At 34.3% G+C, this 13,361-nt stretch overlaps 1 protein-coding gene across 1 annotated transcript; it reads left to right on the forward strand.

The window, feature by feature from the left end:
* Nucleotides 1-444: 444 nt before the first annotated feature.
* Nucleotides 445-3,487, forward strand: LOC127873689 (uncharacterized). Its single transcript, XM_052417621.1, has 3 exons — nt 445-603; nt 1,755-1,889; nt 2,189-3,487. The coding sequence occupies exons 1-3, from the start codon at nt 552-554 to the stop codon at nt 2,410-2,412; spliced, it is 411 nt and encodes a 136-aa protein (XP_052273581.1). The 5' UTR covers nt 445-551; the 3' UTR covers nt 2,413-3,487.
* The last annotated feature ends 9,874 nt before the right edge of the window (nt 3,488-13,361 follow it).

Consider the following 13,361-nt stretch of genomic DNA (forward strand, 5'->3'; position numbering starts at 1 on the left):
TTGGCGCATTTCCTTCACAATTACATATTTATACACATGGATGGAGAGGACCAAGAATAGGATTAATTTTTGCTGAGAAAAAAACAACAGTGATCTGAGCGGGATTCGAAGTAGGGACCTTTCTATACGATTCAGTAAAATTAATGCGATTTCGACCATATGCACTGGTAAATTGAATTGCTTTTCGGTGGACTTATATCTCGCAAGAAAATTAAATATTTCTTATTCAAACAGAACACATTTTATTATTGTATTATTGCTTGATTTGAGCTGTGTCATTTGTGAGGTGTTAGGGTTGGAGCACCTTTTAAACAGTTAAAAACAGGCCACACTACGAAAGATTTCGTAATGAATCAAGTTTGTTTAGTAACTTAAATACATAACGGCAAACACACATAATGGCAAGTGCTTTATAACTATGACAGTGTCGCAAAGATTGTGCGCCCATGCGTTGGTGGGTATATAAACTTCGGCGGTCTCATTCAATCGAACACTTTCCCGGCATAAATCATTTGAATATTTTTGAAGTCTGAACTTTACAGATCGGAGCAATGTCCTTGAAGATGTTCGTCGTTGTTGTTGCTGCTGTCGTTTACCTTGCAGGTAAGCTCGTTAACTTTAATTGTTTGCAATTTGAATACTCATATTATTTTTTTTGAAAACTTGCTTTTAAGCATACCATGGTTAAGTTCAGAATAAAACACCGCATAACAGCACCAAGATATTGCGGCCAACACGCATCAACACCCCTTTCCGCATGGCGCGGCTCAACTTGTTGACTTACAGTTTTTGATTTATAGTTATGCTCATATTTGTATTCGTGTGCATAATAGTTTATCATCGCGGTTTTTGCTTGTATAAATGGTTCTTCCTCTTTTATTAAACATATTAAACTTAACGTAATTTTTTAACAATTATTCTTTTTTAACAGTTCATGTCCTTTTATTATGTTTTGTTTATTTTTTTATATAAAACAAACAACTAAAAAACTAACAAAATAATAATACTATCACTTAACCACAATTTGTTTTGTACTCAGTGACTAACTTTCTAAGCTCTTAATTTACCAAATCCTTGACTATAAATGCAAATTCAACGAACGTTTCAATGAATCCACAATATGATATATGTTGTTGAATTAATATATCTATTGTTTTGCCAGCGAATAAATGTTTGCAATGAAAATATATTTTGCTTTTGTCAATGCTTCAATTATTGCAGTGACAAATGCTCGATTTTCTCGCAAAGTCTTAATGTAAAAACAATTGGGAAATGCATGTGAATATTCAGTAGTAACGTTGCAACATTTTTTTTAAACGACATTCCTTTTCAAAGAACTAATGAGCAAACGCCTTGAGTATTAAACAATAACTTTCACATACATACTTTTTGATATTAATAAATATGAAAAATATAATATTATTGCCGTACAACTATTCCTACCCATTCTGTGTTATATGGATGAACGACGCCGTTAATTATGAATCGGTCGACAATAAGCAAAATGCGTAAAAAGCACACACACTTGGAGCCCGTCCAGATTAGATCTATTCCAATATAGTCAGAGAAAACGAAAACAACTTCAATTGCTTGTCATAGAAAAGAGATGTTTATATGTGGTAGAGGAGGAGGAGGAGGAGGAGGGGGAGGAGGAGGAGTTGGAGGAGGATGGTGATGAGGATAATGAGGATAATGATAATTATGATAATTGTGATTAACATTTCAATATCTTTATATTCTAAATATTTTGTTAGGAGTTAGCGACGCCCTTAAGTGTCACGTGTGCACCGGAAGAGGAGGCGATGCCTGCAGCGACGGCTCCTTTGTTGCCACTGCCTCCATCCAAGACGGATGCGGCGGCTCGTGTCTCACAACGTTGACCTCATCTGGTAAATGCACATATATTATTTCGTTATTCAATGTTTGTCATGCGCTTAAACATAAGTTTACATCTTTTATGTTGTTTTTCTATGAAACGTGTGTACTAAACAGGTAGGTTGAAAAATAATGTTATGCAAGAATATTTTGAAACATATTAACTAGGTTTGTGTATACTCGTTTTTAATGTTTTAATGTTTCACTACTACTAATCATCATCATAAATCTCACTAATTTAAAGAAAATACATCTAATTCTAACGCAATCAACACACTAACTACCGGTGAACTTTTTTGTTTTGTTGATTTAGGCGTCTCAAGGGCCTGTGCTCTGTTCAGTATGGCAAGCGGATGTACTACCACAACTTTGATTGACGGCGAAATAAAAACCTGCTACTGCGACACAGACCTCTGTAACGCCGGAACAGCCGGAACAGCTGCAAGTAGCCAAAATGGCGCAGAACGTGCTGGCGTTTCCATGATATCGGCTAGTATACTCGCCGGGTTAACACTCGTTGCTAGGTCGTTTATGTAAACTTTCTAGTAACAACAACTTTTACGATCGATGTACCATTCGTTTCGCAGTTAAATATATGGTTTTCGTTAAATGCATATACATAGCCTCTTTGTTATTCTTTTTGTATTTTAGAAACAGTCTTGGGTTTAAAGTTACTTACGAAATAATATGTTATCTCAAATCTTTTGCGTTTTATACAGAGCATTCTGCTTATTACTTTTAATTTATTCGGTATGTGAAAACCTATTGTTTGTTTTCTATACGTGAAAAAAATCCATAAAAACAGCGCCGTACTGCAATTACCTTGTGTGACAATGCAGTATGAATTGTAATTAACATTTAATAACTACGAGCTCTACAGAACATTATTTTGAACTGTTAGACAGAACCATTGAAAACAGACTTAAGGCTTCTCATTCTTGACACGATACTTAGTTCAACGACATTTCCTTTATCATTATATTGTACATGTTTTCAATTTATCAGTTTTAATCAGTTATTTGTAAACTTATGCATGTATGCTATATGTTGATATGTTAAGTATTAGCTGTATGTAAACTTGTTCCCCGGTTTGTTTTGTTGAGCTTAAGCCTCCGAAAAATGACGGAACAAATATGAGAGTTTGTTTATGTTATTTAGGGTTAGATTATAGCTTAAAAAGTGTAAGAGCATGGCTTTAAATTAGCGAAATCGGCCACCATCGACGCTGAAATCGCTGATAAAAGTACTACACAAGAAAAATGTATAAACATGTACTACTATTACATACAGGATTCGTTGGAGGTCGTAATGCTCATATGGGCAAATAACCACATGTAGGTTACTTACTTTGGGCGCCAATGTGACCCAGAGAAAAAAATCCCCGACTACCGCGTCGCCATACCAACAAGCTCATATAGTATAAGTACTTCTTATACCTGACCCTACTACAAACAATTCCGTATGTTCTTAAAGTTGGAGATGGATTCACTTACTCAATTCTATATTTATACATTATGAATCTATTTTCATATAAAATAAGTTTATTTCACGTTTATATCTGTATCTATCAACTGCTTAGGATTAATATAGCATTTGGCACCCTTTGCACTAACAGTGTATATGTCGTGGTTAAACAAATTATTGTAACAAGTAATCTTATATTTATAATACCACACTGCAAGTATACATGCGATATATATATATATATATATATATATATTTACTAATACATAGTGCCAGTGACGCGGTCTCGGTAGTTTTCAGACTATACTTAAGGGGTCAATATAAAAAAACGGGGTCTGTATACAATCACGCGTTCTAGGCACCTTTAATTACTATGAGGGGATGTAGGGGAGGTAATGCAATCAAATGTCACAATAAGGTCTTATATCGAAAACCACAATCATGTCTGAAATTTAAATTTCATATACCTCGCTAAATATGTCCTTGTATGAGACGTTAAATAAATGACGTATTTATAGATAACACTATATTAGGTACTATATTACAGGGTTTTCATTAGGATTCTTTGTAGCAGGCTTTTGAGTTATTTGAGGAGGCCAACCTGCTAGGGGGGTCCAGGCATGCCCCCCGGAAATTTTTTGAAATAAAGGTGCCAAATCGTGGCTTCTGAGCGATTTTGGGCACATACTTTACATGATTTTCCTCAGTTAAAATAGAGGATATTAATGTGAATTATTAAGTCTTCAGGTAACATCAACTCTCAGGGGTGTCAATTGTCCCAAATGTGAAATCCTGAAAATAAAATCTGGGTGCCGATAGGGCCCATGGTAGGTTCAAGGCACACCCTGGACAGGGGTCCATGGGGCCAGAGGCCCCCGGAAGCACCTGCAATGTAGCTTATTTGAAACAAAGAAATCGCTTCTCCTGAGCTTTAAGACACCTGTATTTTTAAGAGATTCAAAACAAAAAAAACACTTTGGCTAGCAAATATCACTATCTATTTCTCTAAATTGTCATGTAGATGCATGGGTCTGAGGTGGAATGTCCCCGTCGGGTGCGAAGGGCCCGGGCCCTAGCATAATGTATAATTTCTGTGCAGTACATAACATGTATTCTTTACAGTATTAATGAAAATCAGTTAAACAAACACTGGAAATTTTAACATTTTAATAAGTTGTAACTTCCAATAATGACAATGACATTTCAAAATATATAACTAAACCAATGTAAATGACTAGTCCACAAGTAGTTATTGCAAATAAGAAGAAGCAGTACAAATTGTAAACATCTTTATCACCTGTCAAACCAGGGGTGGCGAAATCAAATGTCCGAGTTGCCCGAGTCGTACATTTGCTTGTCCGGGCAACTGATTTTTTTCAATTAAGTTGTCCGTGGACAACCAGTCGGGTTGGGAAATACAAAAAAATAGATTGTATTAAAGCCGTTATTAAGTTTTGCAAAACCGGATGTGGACACCCGATAACATTGTCAGTGCTATTTGCGGAGCAATCAAGCTAAAATATGGGCACTCTCCTGCGCAGTGGTCTCGCTTATTCTATAAGCATGATAAGAGACCAGGAGGCTAGCATGCCGCATTTTCAACATTCGGCCCGTCTGTTTAATAGGCAGTGTACAGACTGGTTTGCTCGTTCATTCCGTACCTAAATGTTGAACGTTCGTCTTAAATTTTAAAATGTATTATTTATACCAAAGGGGAGGTATAAAACCCGGAAATGTCCGGAAAAACCCAAAGTGTGTCACATCGCTCCTACCTAACTAATTTTCTAGACTCACAAACGTCGGGACGTTGGGACGTGAAAAGCCGATAGCCGAGACGGATTACGTACAGTTCCGTTGATAGGGTGAAGTATTCCGTTTGAATCAACTACAATTTATATTAAAGTTGAACAAACACGGTAAAATAGTCATTATGTATAAAAAACATATATTTAATGTATAATTTGAACATTACATTTCCCGGCTTATTTCATCTGCAAAAATGAAAATTATATATTAAAATACTGTTTTAAAACACCGCTGTGCTTTTAACCGAGTTGAATGGTAGAACTCACTACATACAATTACGACTGACTTATAACATCATAACGTATTTTCAGGTGAGCTTATGAAGCAATATTATACATTTAAAGCAAAATCACACTACTTCCTGAAGTACAACTTACTCGCGTGTGCTTGATTGGTTTTCCAATTTTATAATTCAAACCCGAAACTAAAAAAAGACAGGAAGAAAATTAATTGAAATTCAACTGACACGGATGTAAAGACCGGAATATTATGTTGAGATAAAACACCAAATAACACGTAAACAGGAAAAAATAGTTTTCCCTGACAAAGAAGAAAACTTGAACAATTGATCATATGATACGACACAATTGGACAGGAAGAAAATTCATTCAAATCCAACTGACATGGATGTAAAGACCGGAAGATTATGTTGAGATGATCATATGATACGACACAATTGGACGCGTTTGGCCAATCCGAAAGCAATGGCGTTAATATTGAGCAAAGATATTTGGTAAACAAAATAATTATGTCAGCAATATATTTCGGCGTTTTACTAACAATATCCCGCTTATAAATCCGGTTGTGAACGCAAATATAAACACGTGTAATGTTTCAAGACTCTTCATTTTTATACTTTGTTAATCAGTGCTTGCTAGTCTTCCTAATGCTTCATTTCTTATCAATGGCGTTGATACCATTTTAAAAATGTTGTAGTACGTGTTAACCATGTAACAAACAACCCAAAACGTTATAACATAATACTACTGTTCTGAATGGTTTGATATAATGCAACCTTTGTGTCATAAACGCCTCATGATATTGTGAATAACCAGGATGACTGGCCAAAAAGGTCAAAACACAAAATGCATTTGCAAAATGTGAACTCCGTTTGCCTGATGACAGGCTATCAACAACTATGCGGGTTTTGCAAGTCTATTATTTTAATAAAATACTTTTAAATACTGTTGCTCACAAAGATACAGGGCAGCGTATACATACAAGTCGTATTTAAAGACGAATGTGCTGTTCATGTATAACTTGGTTTGAATAAAAATAAGATAATAAAAATGTCAAAACAAAAGCTAAATGGAAGAAGTTCAGGATTTATTTCGTTATTTCATTTAAAAACTTGTACTTTCGTAGTAATGGCAGTCAACATAGTTTTGAAATTAACCTGGAGATATGGTATGTGTTTGTCTTGTGTTAAACTTATTTTATTTACAACTTATTTTATTTGTTGTTTTTAAACGTGTATTCAAAAACAAACCATGCAAAATACGAAATTTGATATTGATCAAGTGTTACATTAATAGTTGTAATTGTATAGGTTAATAACATTTAAATGATGTGTCAATATTATATTCATGTTATTATCAAAATATGCTATGACGTAACGTCAAAAAGTCCGTCCATCCAGAAAATTGCGCATGTGATGTACATGTTTTCTTAATAAAATTTTAATTTTTTAACATAGCGTCATGATAATTATATGATCAAAAGAATCAGCTGAAAAATGCGCATTTCACAATATATAATACAAAAAAAACAGATATACCGACATTTAAGAAAAAACCTATGCTTAAGTGATTATAAAAGCTATATTATTTTTTCCATATTAATTATAATGGTATCCTAGTAGAGAGGTTCTCTAAGGTTTGTAAAACATGCAACAATAATGTTTTACAATATCAAATTAGCACTCTTGCAACATGTTAGCGTCCAAAGTTGGTAAAGTTTTATGATTTCTAATGCCTAATTATGTTTTGCGTAAAATTCGGAAATGATAAAAGTAATTATAAAAGCAATATTTTCTACCGACTTGAATTAAAATAATATCGTTGTGAAGGAAAATTTATGACGTTCTAAAATATGCAAAAGAATTTTTTCAATATCAGATGAGCGCTGTAGGTTGGTATAAGTTGTTTGATTTCCCTACCAAGTTATGACATTTTCTGTTTTAAAGGTACAGTTTTAAAGCGTAAAATTGTTTCCGGTAACCCGACCCTACGTTTTTTTTTCCTTGCCGACCCTAAAATTTAGTTTGGAGTATTTAAAGTCGATTTTCGTGCAACACGTTTTTCTTTCGACATTATCACTTTACATGCATATATTAGGGATATAAGACATCCGGATAAAAACCCTCCCGTCAATTTCATAGGGGCGGACATAAGCTCTCCCGGCTTTTATTCGGAAATTTAAATATCGCTTACCGTTAAACTGAAATAATGACCCTTGGATTATTTTTTCAATATACTTAGTATAAGAATAATTTCTTGTGAACGCATCTCCTTTTATAATTTCAATGGATTTTCATTTATACTCATGGACAGTCTTCAGGGCGACATGCAGATGTACGTTAATGCCGGAAGTTATATATTGCCTATTATTTAGAAAGTTCTGGCCCTTGTAATTTTTGCCTCTATTGACCTCAATTGTACAGGAATCTGTCGGACTCTACCTAATTCCCCCATACAGAGGCTATATACTTATATGTAAAGCTAATTCATGCTAACAATTCACTGTCTCAGTAAAACGGCTATTACCGTCAAAAACAGAATGTATATTAAAAATAAAGTTTTTATTTAGGAATGCATGTATGTTTCCTAATTAATAAAGAACACAATAATTTATATGTTGAATAAGGTTGAGAATGTAATTTTGATCGAGGCAATTTTAAAACCCGCTTGTAAGTGATAATGTTATTCTATTATATCATAAAATATCCCTGTAAATGTTTGGCAAATATGATGAAATTATACATCTAGAATATCAGAACAATACTACGGAATTTAAAAAAAAAACATGTTATTTTTTTAAAGATCGATTGTGTATATTTGTAAATACTTATATTGAACTATATACAGTTTAATCGTATCAACTCGCCATTTCACTCAAGTTTCTGTTTCTGGAATTATTTTCATTTGCATTATTTAGTCGTACAAAGTACGGTGTGTCATACCAGCAATAATGAGATTTGAGCTATGAATACACTGTATCAAAATTGAATACACAAGATCCTTATTAGTAAATTCATTGTGAATTGGTCAACACTGGCCTAGCTGCTGATAGGATCTTCTCCAGAAATGAGATGCACGGTAGATTCGCTGCAGCCAAAACACAACTCATAGTGACACATATTTGTTCTTGAAAAAAATAAACACCATAGAAACGTCATTATTACCATCATGTTTCTTGATATTACTTGTTTTATCGCCCGTAATAAAGGAGGACGAGATTATTAATGGCACTATCCGGATTCCGTACTTAGATAATACTTGTTAAGATTTTCAAATACATGTTTAGAGTCCCCCAAACCGAAATTTTCATAAAGCACCACACTCGTGTCACGTATATTCAACGTTCTGAATGCCCAAATAACGATCGTTTGGTCACGCTTTGGTCAATATTTGTGCCCGCCTCCGCCCCTCCCCTGTGATAACCCCACCAATTTCATATTAAACTAAAGCGGTGGTATGCATGCGCGATAAGGATCTTCATCCTGCTTTGTCCCCACGACATAAAATGTCACATTTTCACGAGACTGAAACTTATTTTTCTCAATTTCTCTTGTATATACGGAAAAAGGATATATTATATTTTATTCACATCAAATCCTGTTCATTGTACATTAAACCATCATTACAGGTTGTTGTGTTCGTTATCGGTTCAAACGACATCGGCACAAAGACCCCGGTAATTGGGCAATGTTTTACACGTGTTGTGCATGACGTAAATTACATTAGCTGAGGTTCCTTTAATCTTAATTGCTGTTTTCCACATGTTACATTTAAGGGACTTGTGATATCGTCGAAGACATATAAACTTACTTATCTTCATTTTTACTATCGGTTACAAGTACCATCTTGGAAGTATAGTTGACTCAATAAATAATACAACTCAAAACAGAGGTGGCGCTAGAGATAACCGAACGTGATATGAAGCTCCGTGTTTTCATCAATAATAACGAAAAGAGGGCAATACAAGTAATTTACGCAAATATAATTAGATAACGCGTCTGTCAGGATTGTACAAAATATCGTCATTCTATCATAATGTACGATTATTTTGGAAACACACACAATAGGGTTTTGAAAATTCTAATAAGATACATCGCTTCATATTACGTTTAGCGAATTATGCTGATGAATGTACGCTGTTTAATAATTGTGTATTATGGATGAACTAACAGATTCGAGTCCAATATCAATTATAAATAACGTTAATATCAAGTTGCATCTGCAGGAAGTTATTGTATCGTCAAAACAAGGCCGGTCATTTTAGGCATGTGGCAAATTGCAATTTAATTAGACACACGACAAAAAACACGACACACACTGGGGTCAGCGCATTAACATGGCCAATGCAAAGCAATGCATTGCCTAAGGTTTAGACACGGTTTAAGGGCGCCGAAACATTACACTTTGCCAAAAGAAAAAAAAACATTCAACAGCAAAACACTAATTAACCTAATTGCATGACAATTTCAATCAAACTACAATAAAAGAGAATACGCTTAATTTGATTAAACTATTCAACTACACAATGGTTGTATGTTCACCAGAGCAACGTAACTGTAACTTTCTAAGGCACAATGAAATGAAACAAAACATCGTCGCATGTTTTTAATAAAATAATAAGTTAACTCCAGAAATATGATCATGAGGGAAAATAGTCAAACCACCCGCTGTCATTTCCTTATTGCTCTCACGACAACAAAAGCCATCATATATACTATTTACCCTCAATATAATATATAAATCAAAATCATTCGTAGGCACTTATCAGGATCCTCTTTACAAAGGTACCATTATAATTAATATCGAATTAATAAAACTGTTTCCTCTAAACCACTTTTACCTTTTCCGGGTTTTCCATTAGGCATTTTTTGTGTGCGAAAAAAACCCTAAAAGTAGACCGACTTTGACCGCGATTTACAGACCGACCCCGACCCTGCCATACAATATGTTTACATCGTTAGAAGCTTTGGAGGCTTTTCTTTCCAACGGTACCATTATAATTCATATCGGACGAAAAATAATGCATTTATAACCATTTTTACCTTTTCCGGGTTTTACCTAAAAGACTTCCGGGTTTTCCGGACATTTCCGGGTTTATACCTTCCCATACCAAATGTTGGCTTAATTTAAGCATCATTTTTTTTCTCATGTTATTTCATACAAATTCGAGCATTGCCGGATAGTTACATTGCATATGGAAATGGCTGTCATAAAAATTCAGAAGTGTTTGTCGGATTACACATTTACTTATGCTCATTTGAGAATAAAACAAAACGTTTACAGTTGTGTGTAATTAATTTAACGAGTCTTTGTTAAAACGCTCAACGTGATGCAAAAATGTTTTGACAATATTACGCATGAAATGCACAATTTCCACGAGGATAACACCGTTGCCATCATCAGTTTTTTTTTAAACTGGCCACTATTTTATCTGATTAGAATGGTACATGTGTAGGTATAACAATAAATGCGTTTATAATTTATATAAATATTAAGTTTAACGGACAAGTGTAGTTCAGCAACGGACAAATTAAATTTCCTAAATTGTTGTCCATGGACAACTATAGTTTTTTTGAGATTTCGCCACTCTTGCAAACAATAACATTCAATATAATTAACCTCTACTTAACACGATCCCATTTTACCAAGAGTATGTGACTAGCAATTCAAATAATATTACCAAATGAGTAAGTTACCTTAAGAAAAATAAAGTCTGATAAACATCACAATAATTAAAACAATATTACTGAAGCATTTTATGAGCAAATACCTGAACATTTATAAGTAATACTGTGTTAAGAGTACACAATAAAACAGTACAATTACAGTGTTAACTCTTAGCACATGAGATCATTAAAACAGTTGCAAAAATTGACCTGTCAGACTGACAAAGAACAATCTCAATATTATGAACCTCCACTTAACACAATAACATTTTAACGAGAGTTTATGTCTAGCACTTCAAATGAAATTACCAAACGAGTATATTACTTCATAAATTACAGTCTGATATAAGATGAGTATATGTCTGGCACTTTAAGTGACATTAACAAATGGGTACATGAACATGACTTAATTAATAATTGCCACAACAATCATCATCTTATAATTCACTATCTGATCCAGAGAGCGAATTATCGGATGATGATTGTTGTGGCAACTAGACAAGATAATTCAGTATCTGATGATTGTTGTGGCAACTCGACTAGTTGCCACAACAATCATCATCCGATAATTCACTATCTGATTCTGGATCATATTCCTTTGATTCCAGGTTAAGAATCAGGACAGTTTGGGGCTCGAGAGCATTTATCCTAATGAAAGACTCACCCTCCTGTAAAATGTGGTAACAAATAAATCCACTTACCGCTCGGAGGATCAAAATTCCGCGGAGAAACCAAACATCAACGAAATCTGTCGAAAATCGAACAAAAAACGAAATGTAAGTGTAGCAGGAAAGTGCATTTATCCGGAGGTGCCGGTAAATGATAAACGTTAACAAAACTGGAACAAGATAACTTCAACAGCGAACTATCGTTCTTACTCGAAACACAAACGAAAAAGTCGTTTTTTGTGTGTTTTTTTGACATATCCAATCGTTGACTTTGTCACAGTTTGTGACCTTGAATCAAAGTCGTACAGTCTCGTTACCCGCTCCGCGATTGGACAATTATATCGATACGACCAATGAGAAAGTTCGGTTAAGGTTGTTTACTTCCGTTTCAGACAGTAAGTATATTAACGAATACTAAATATCTCGTCATCGTCGTGAAAATTTGCCGATGTTTTTGTTTTTTTTAATTTTCTTTCCCAATTTGAGCCGGCCTGAATAACATTTGAGGCGGTCAAATCGGCCGCCGGCCGCCTCCTAATGAAAACCCTGTATATATATATATATATATATATATATATATATATATATATATATATATATATATATATATATATATATATATATAATTATATAAGTAAAATGTAATCATCCAGATTGTGAATATTATATAATAAAAGTAATAGCAAATAGCATTTGCTGTTAAGAAAACATCGCCAATATGGCGTCTATAAACAATGTTTAGTTGTAGATTTTTATAAAATCTACTTTTGCAAAGAATCAGACTAGCAACAGAAGCAGTATGCCTCTAGGACCATTTGGTGAAGTCGTGGGTACGACCGGTACCCTGGAGGCGCTGGGTATCGATGAAGGTATAAGACCTTATTGTGACATTTGATTGCATGACCTCCCCTACACCCCCTTCATAGTAATTAACGGTTCCTAGAACGCGGGGTTGTATACAGACCCCGTTTTTAATATTGACCGCTTAAAGGGATCTTTTCACGCTTTGGTAAATTGACAAAATTGAAAAAAGTTGTTTCCAATTCGCAAATTTTCGTTTTAGTTATGATATTTGTGAGGAAACAGTAATACTGAACATTTACCATGGTCTAATATAGCCATTATATGCATCTTTTGACGATTTTAAAACCTAAAAATTATAAAGCGTTGCAACGCGAAACGATTGAATAATTTGGAGAGTTCTGTTTTTGTCGTTAAATTTTGTGAAACTACGAAGATTGCTTATATAAGGTATAAAATACGTCATGTATGTGTACTCGGCGGAATAGCTCAGTAGGCTAAGGCGTTTTTACTTCAGGACTCTGGCAGGACTCCAGGGGTCACTGGTTCGAAACCTGGATCGGTCAATGTTCTTTTCCTTTTTTAAATTTTATTCTTGATTTTTTACTGGAGCTGTTACGATCCAATGCTTACATTTACCGATATAAAGCATTTAATGAATAAGTTAAAAAATGCCAAAATCTGTGAAAAGGCCCCTTTAAGTATAGTCTGAAAACTACCGAGACCGCGTAACTGGTACTATATATATATATATTGAGTCGGACAGCAAAACAACGCAATTTGATATTGAGTCGGACACTGTCAGACTCATTGTCAGTTTTGAATAAACAATGTTTAACCTA

Source organism: Dreissena polymorpha, chromosome 3 (genome assembly GCF_020536995.1).
Source record: "Dreissena polymorpha isolate Duluth1 chromosome 3, UMN_Dpol_1.0, whole genome shotgun sequence".
In the NCBI taxonomy this organism is placed as follows: domain Eukaryota; kingdom Metazoa; phylum Mollusca; class Bivalvia; order Myida; family Dreissenidae; genus Dreissena; species Dreissena polymorpha.

Bases quoted from the DNA above. Each gene is read 5' to 3' on its own strand.
- LOC127873689 (XM_052417621.1), top strand. From the start codon at position 552: ATGTCCTTGAAGATGTTCGTCGTTGTTGTTGCTGCTGTCGTTTACCTT. The intron at 604-1,754 runs GTAAGCTCGTTA...ATATTTTGTTAG, and splicing joins TGCTGTCGTTTACCTTGCAG to GAGTTAGCGACGCCCTTAAG. The intron at 1,890-2,188 runs GTAAATGCACAT...TTGTTGATTTAG, and splicing joins CACAACGTTGACCTCATCTG to GCGTCTCAAGGGCCTGTGCT.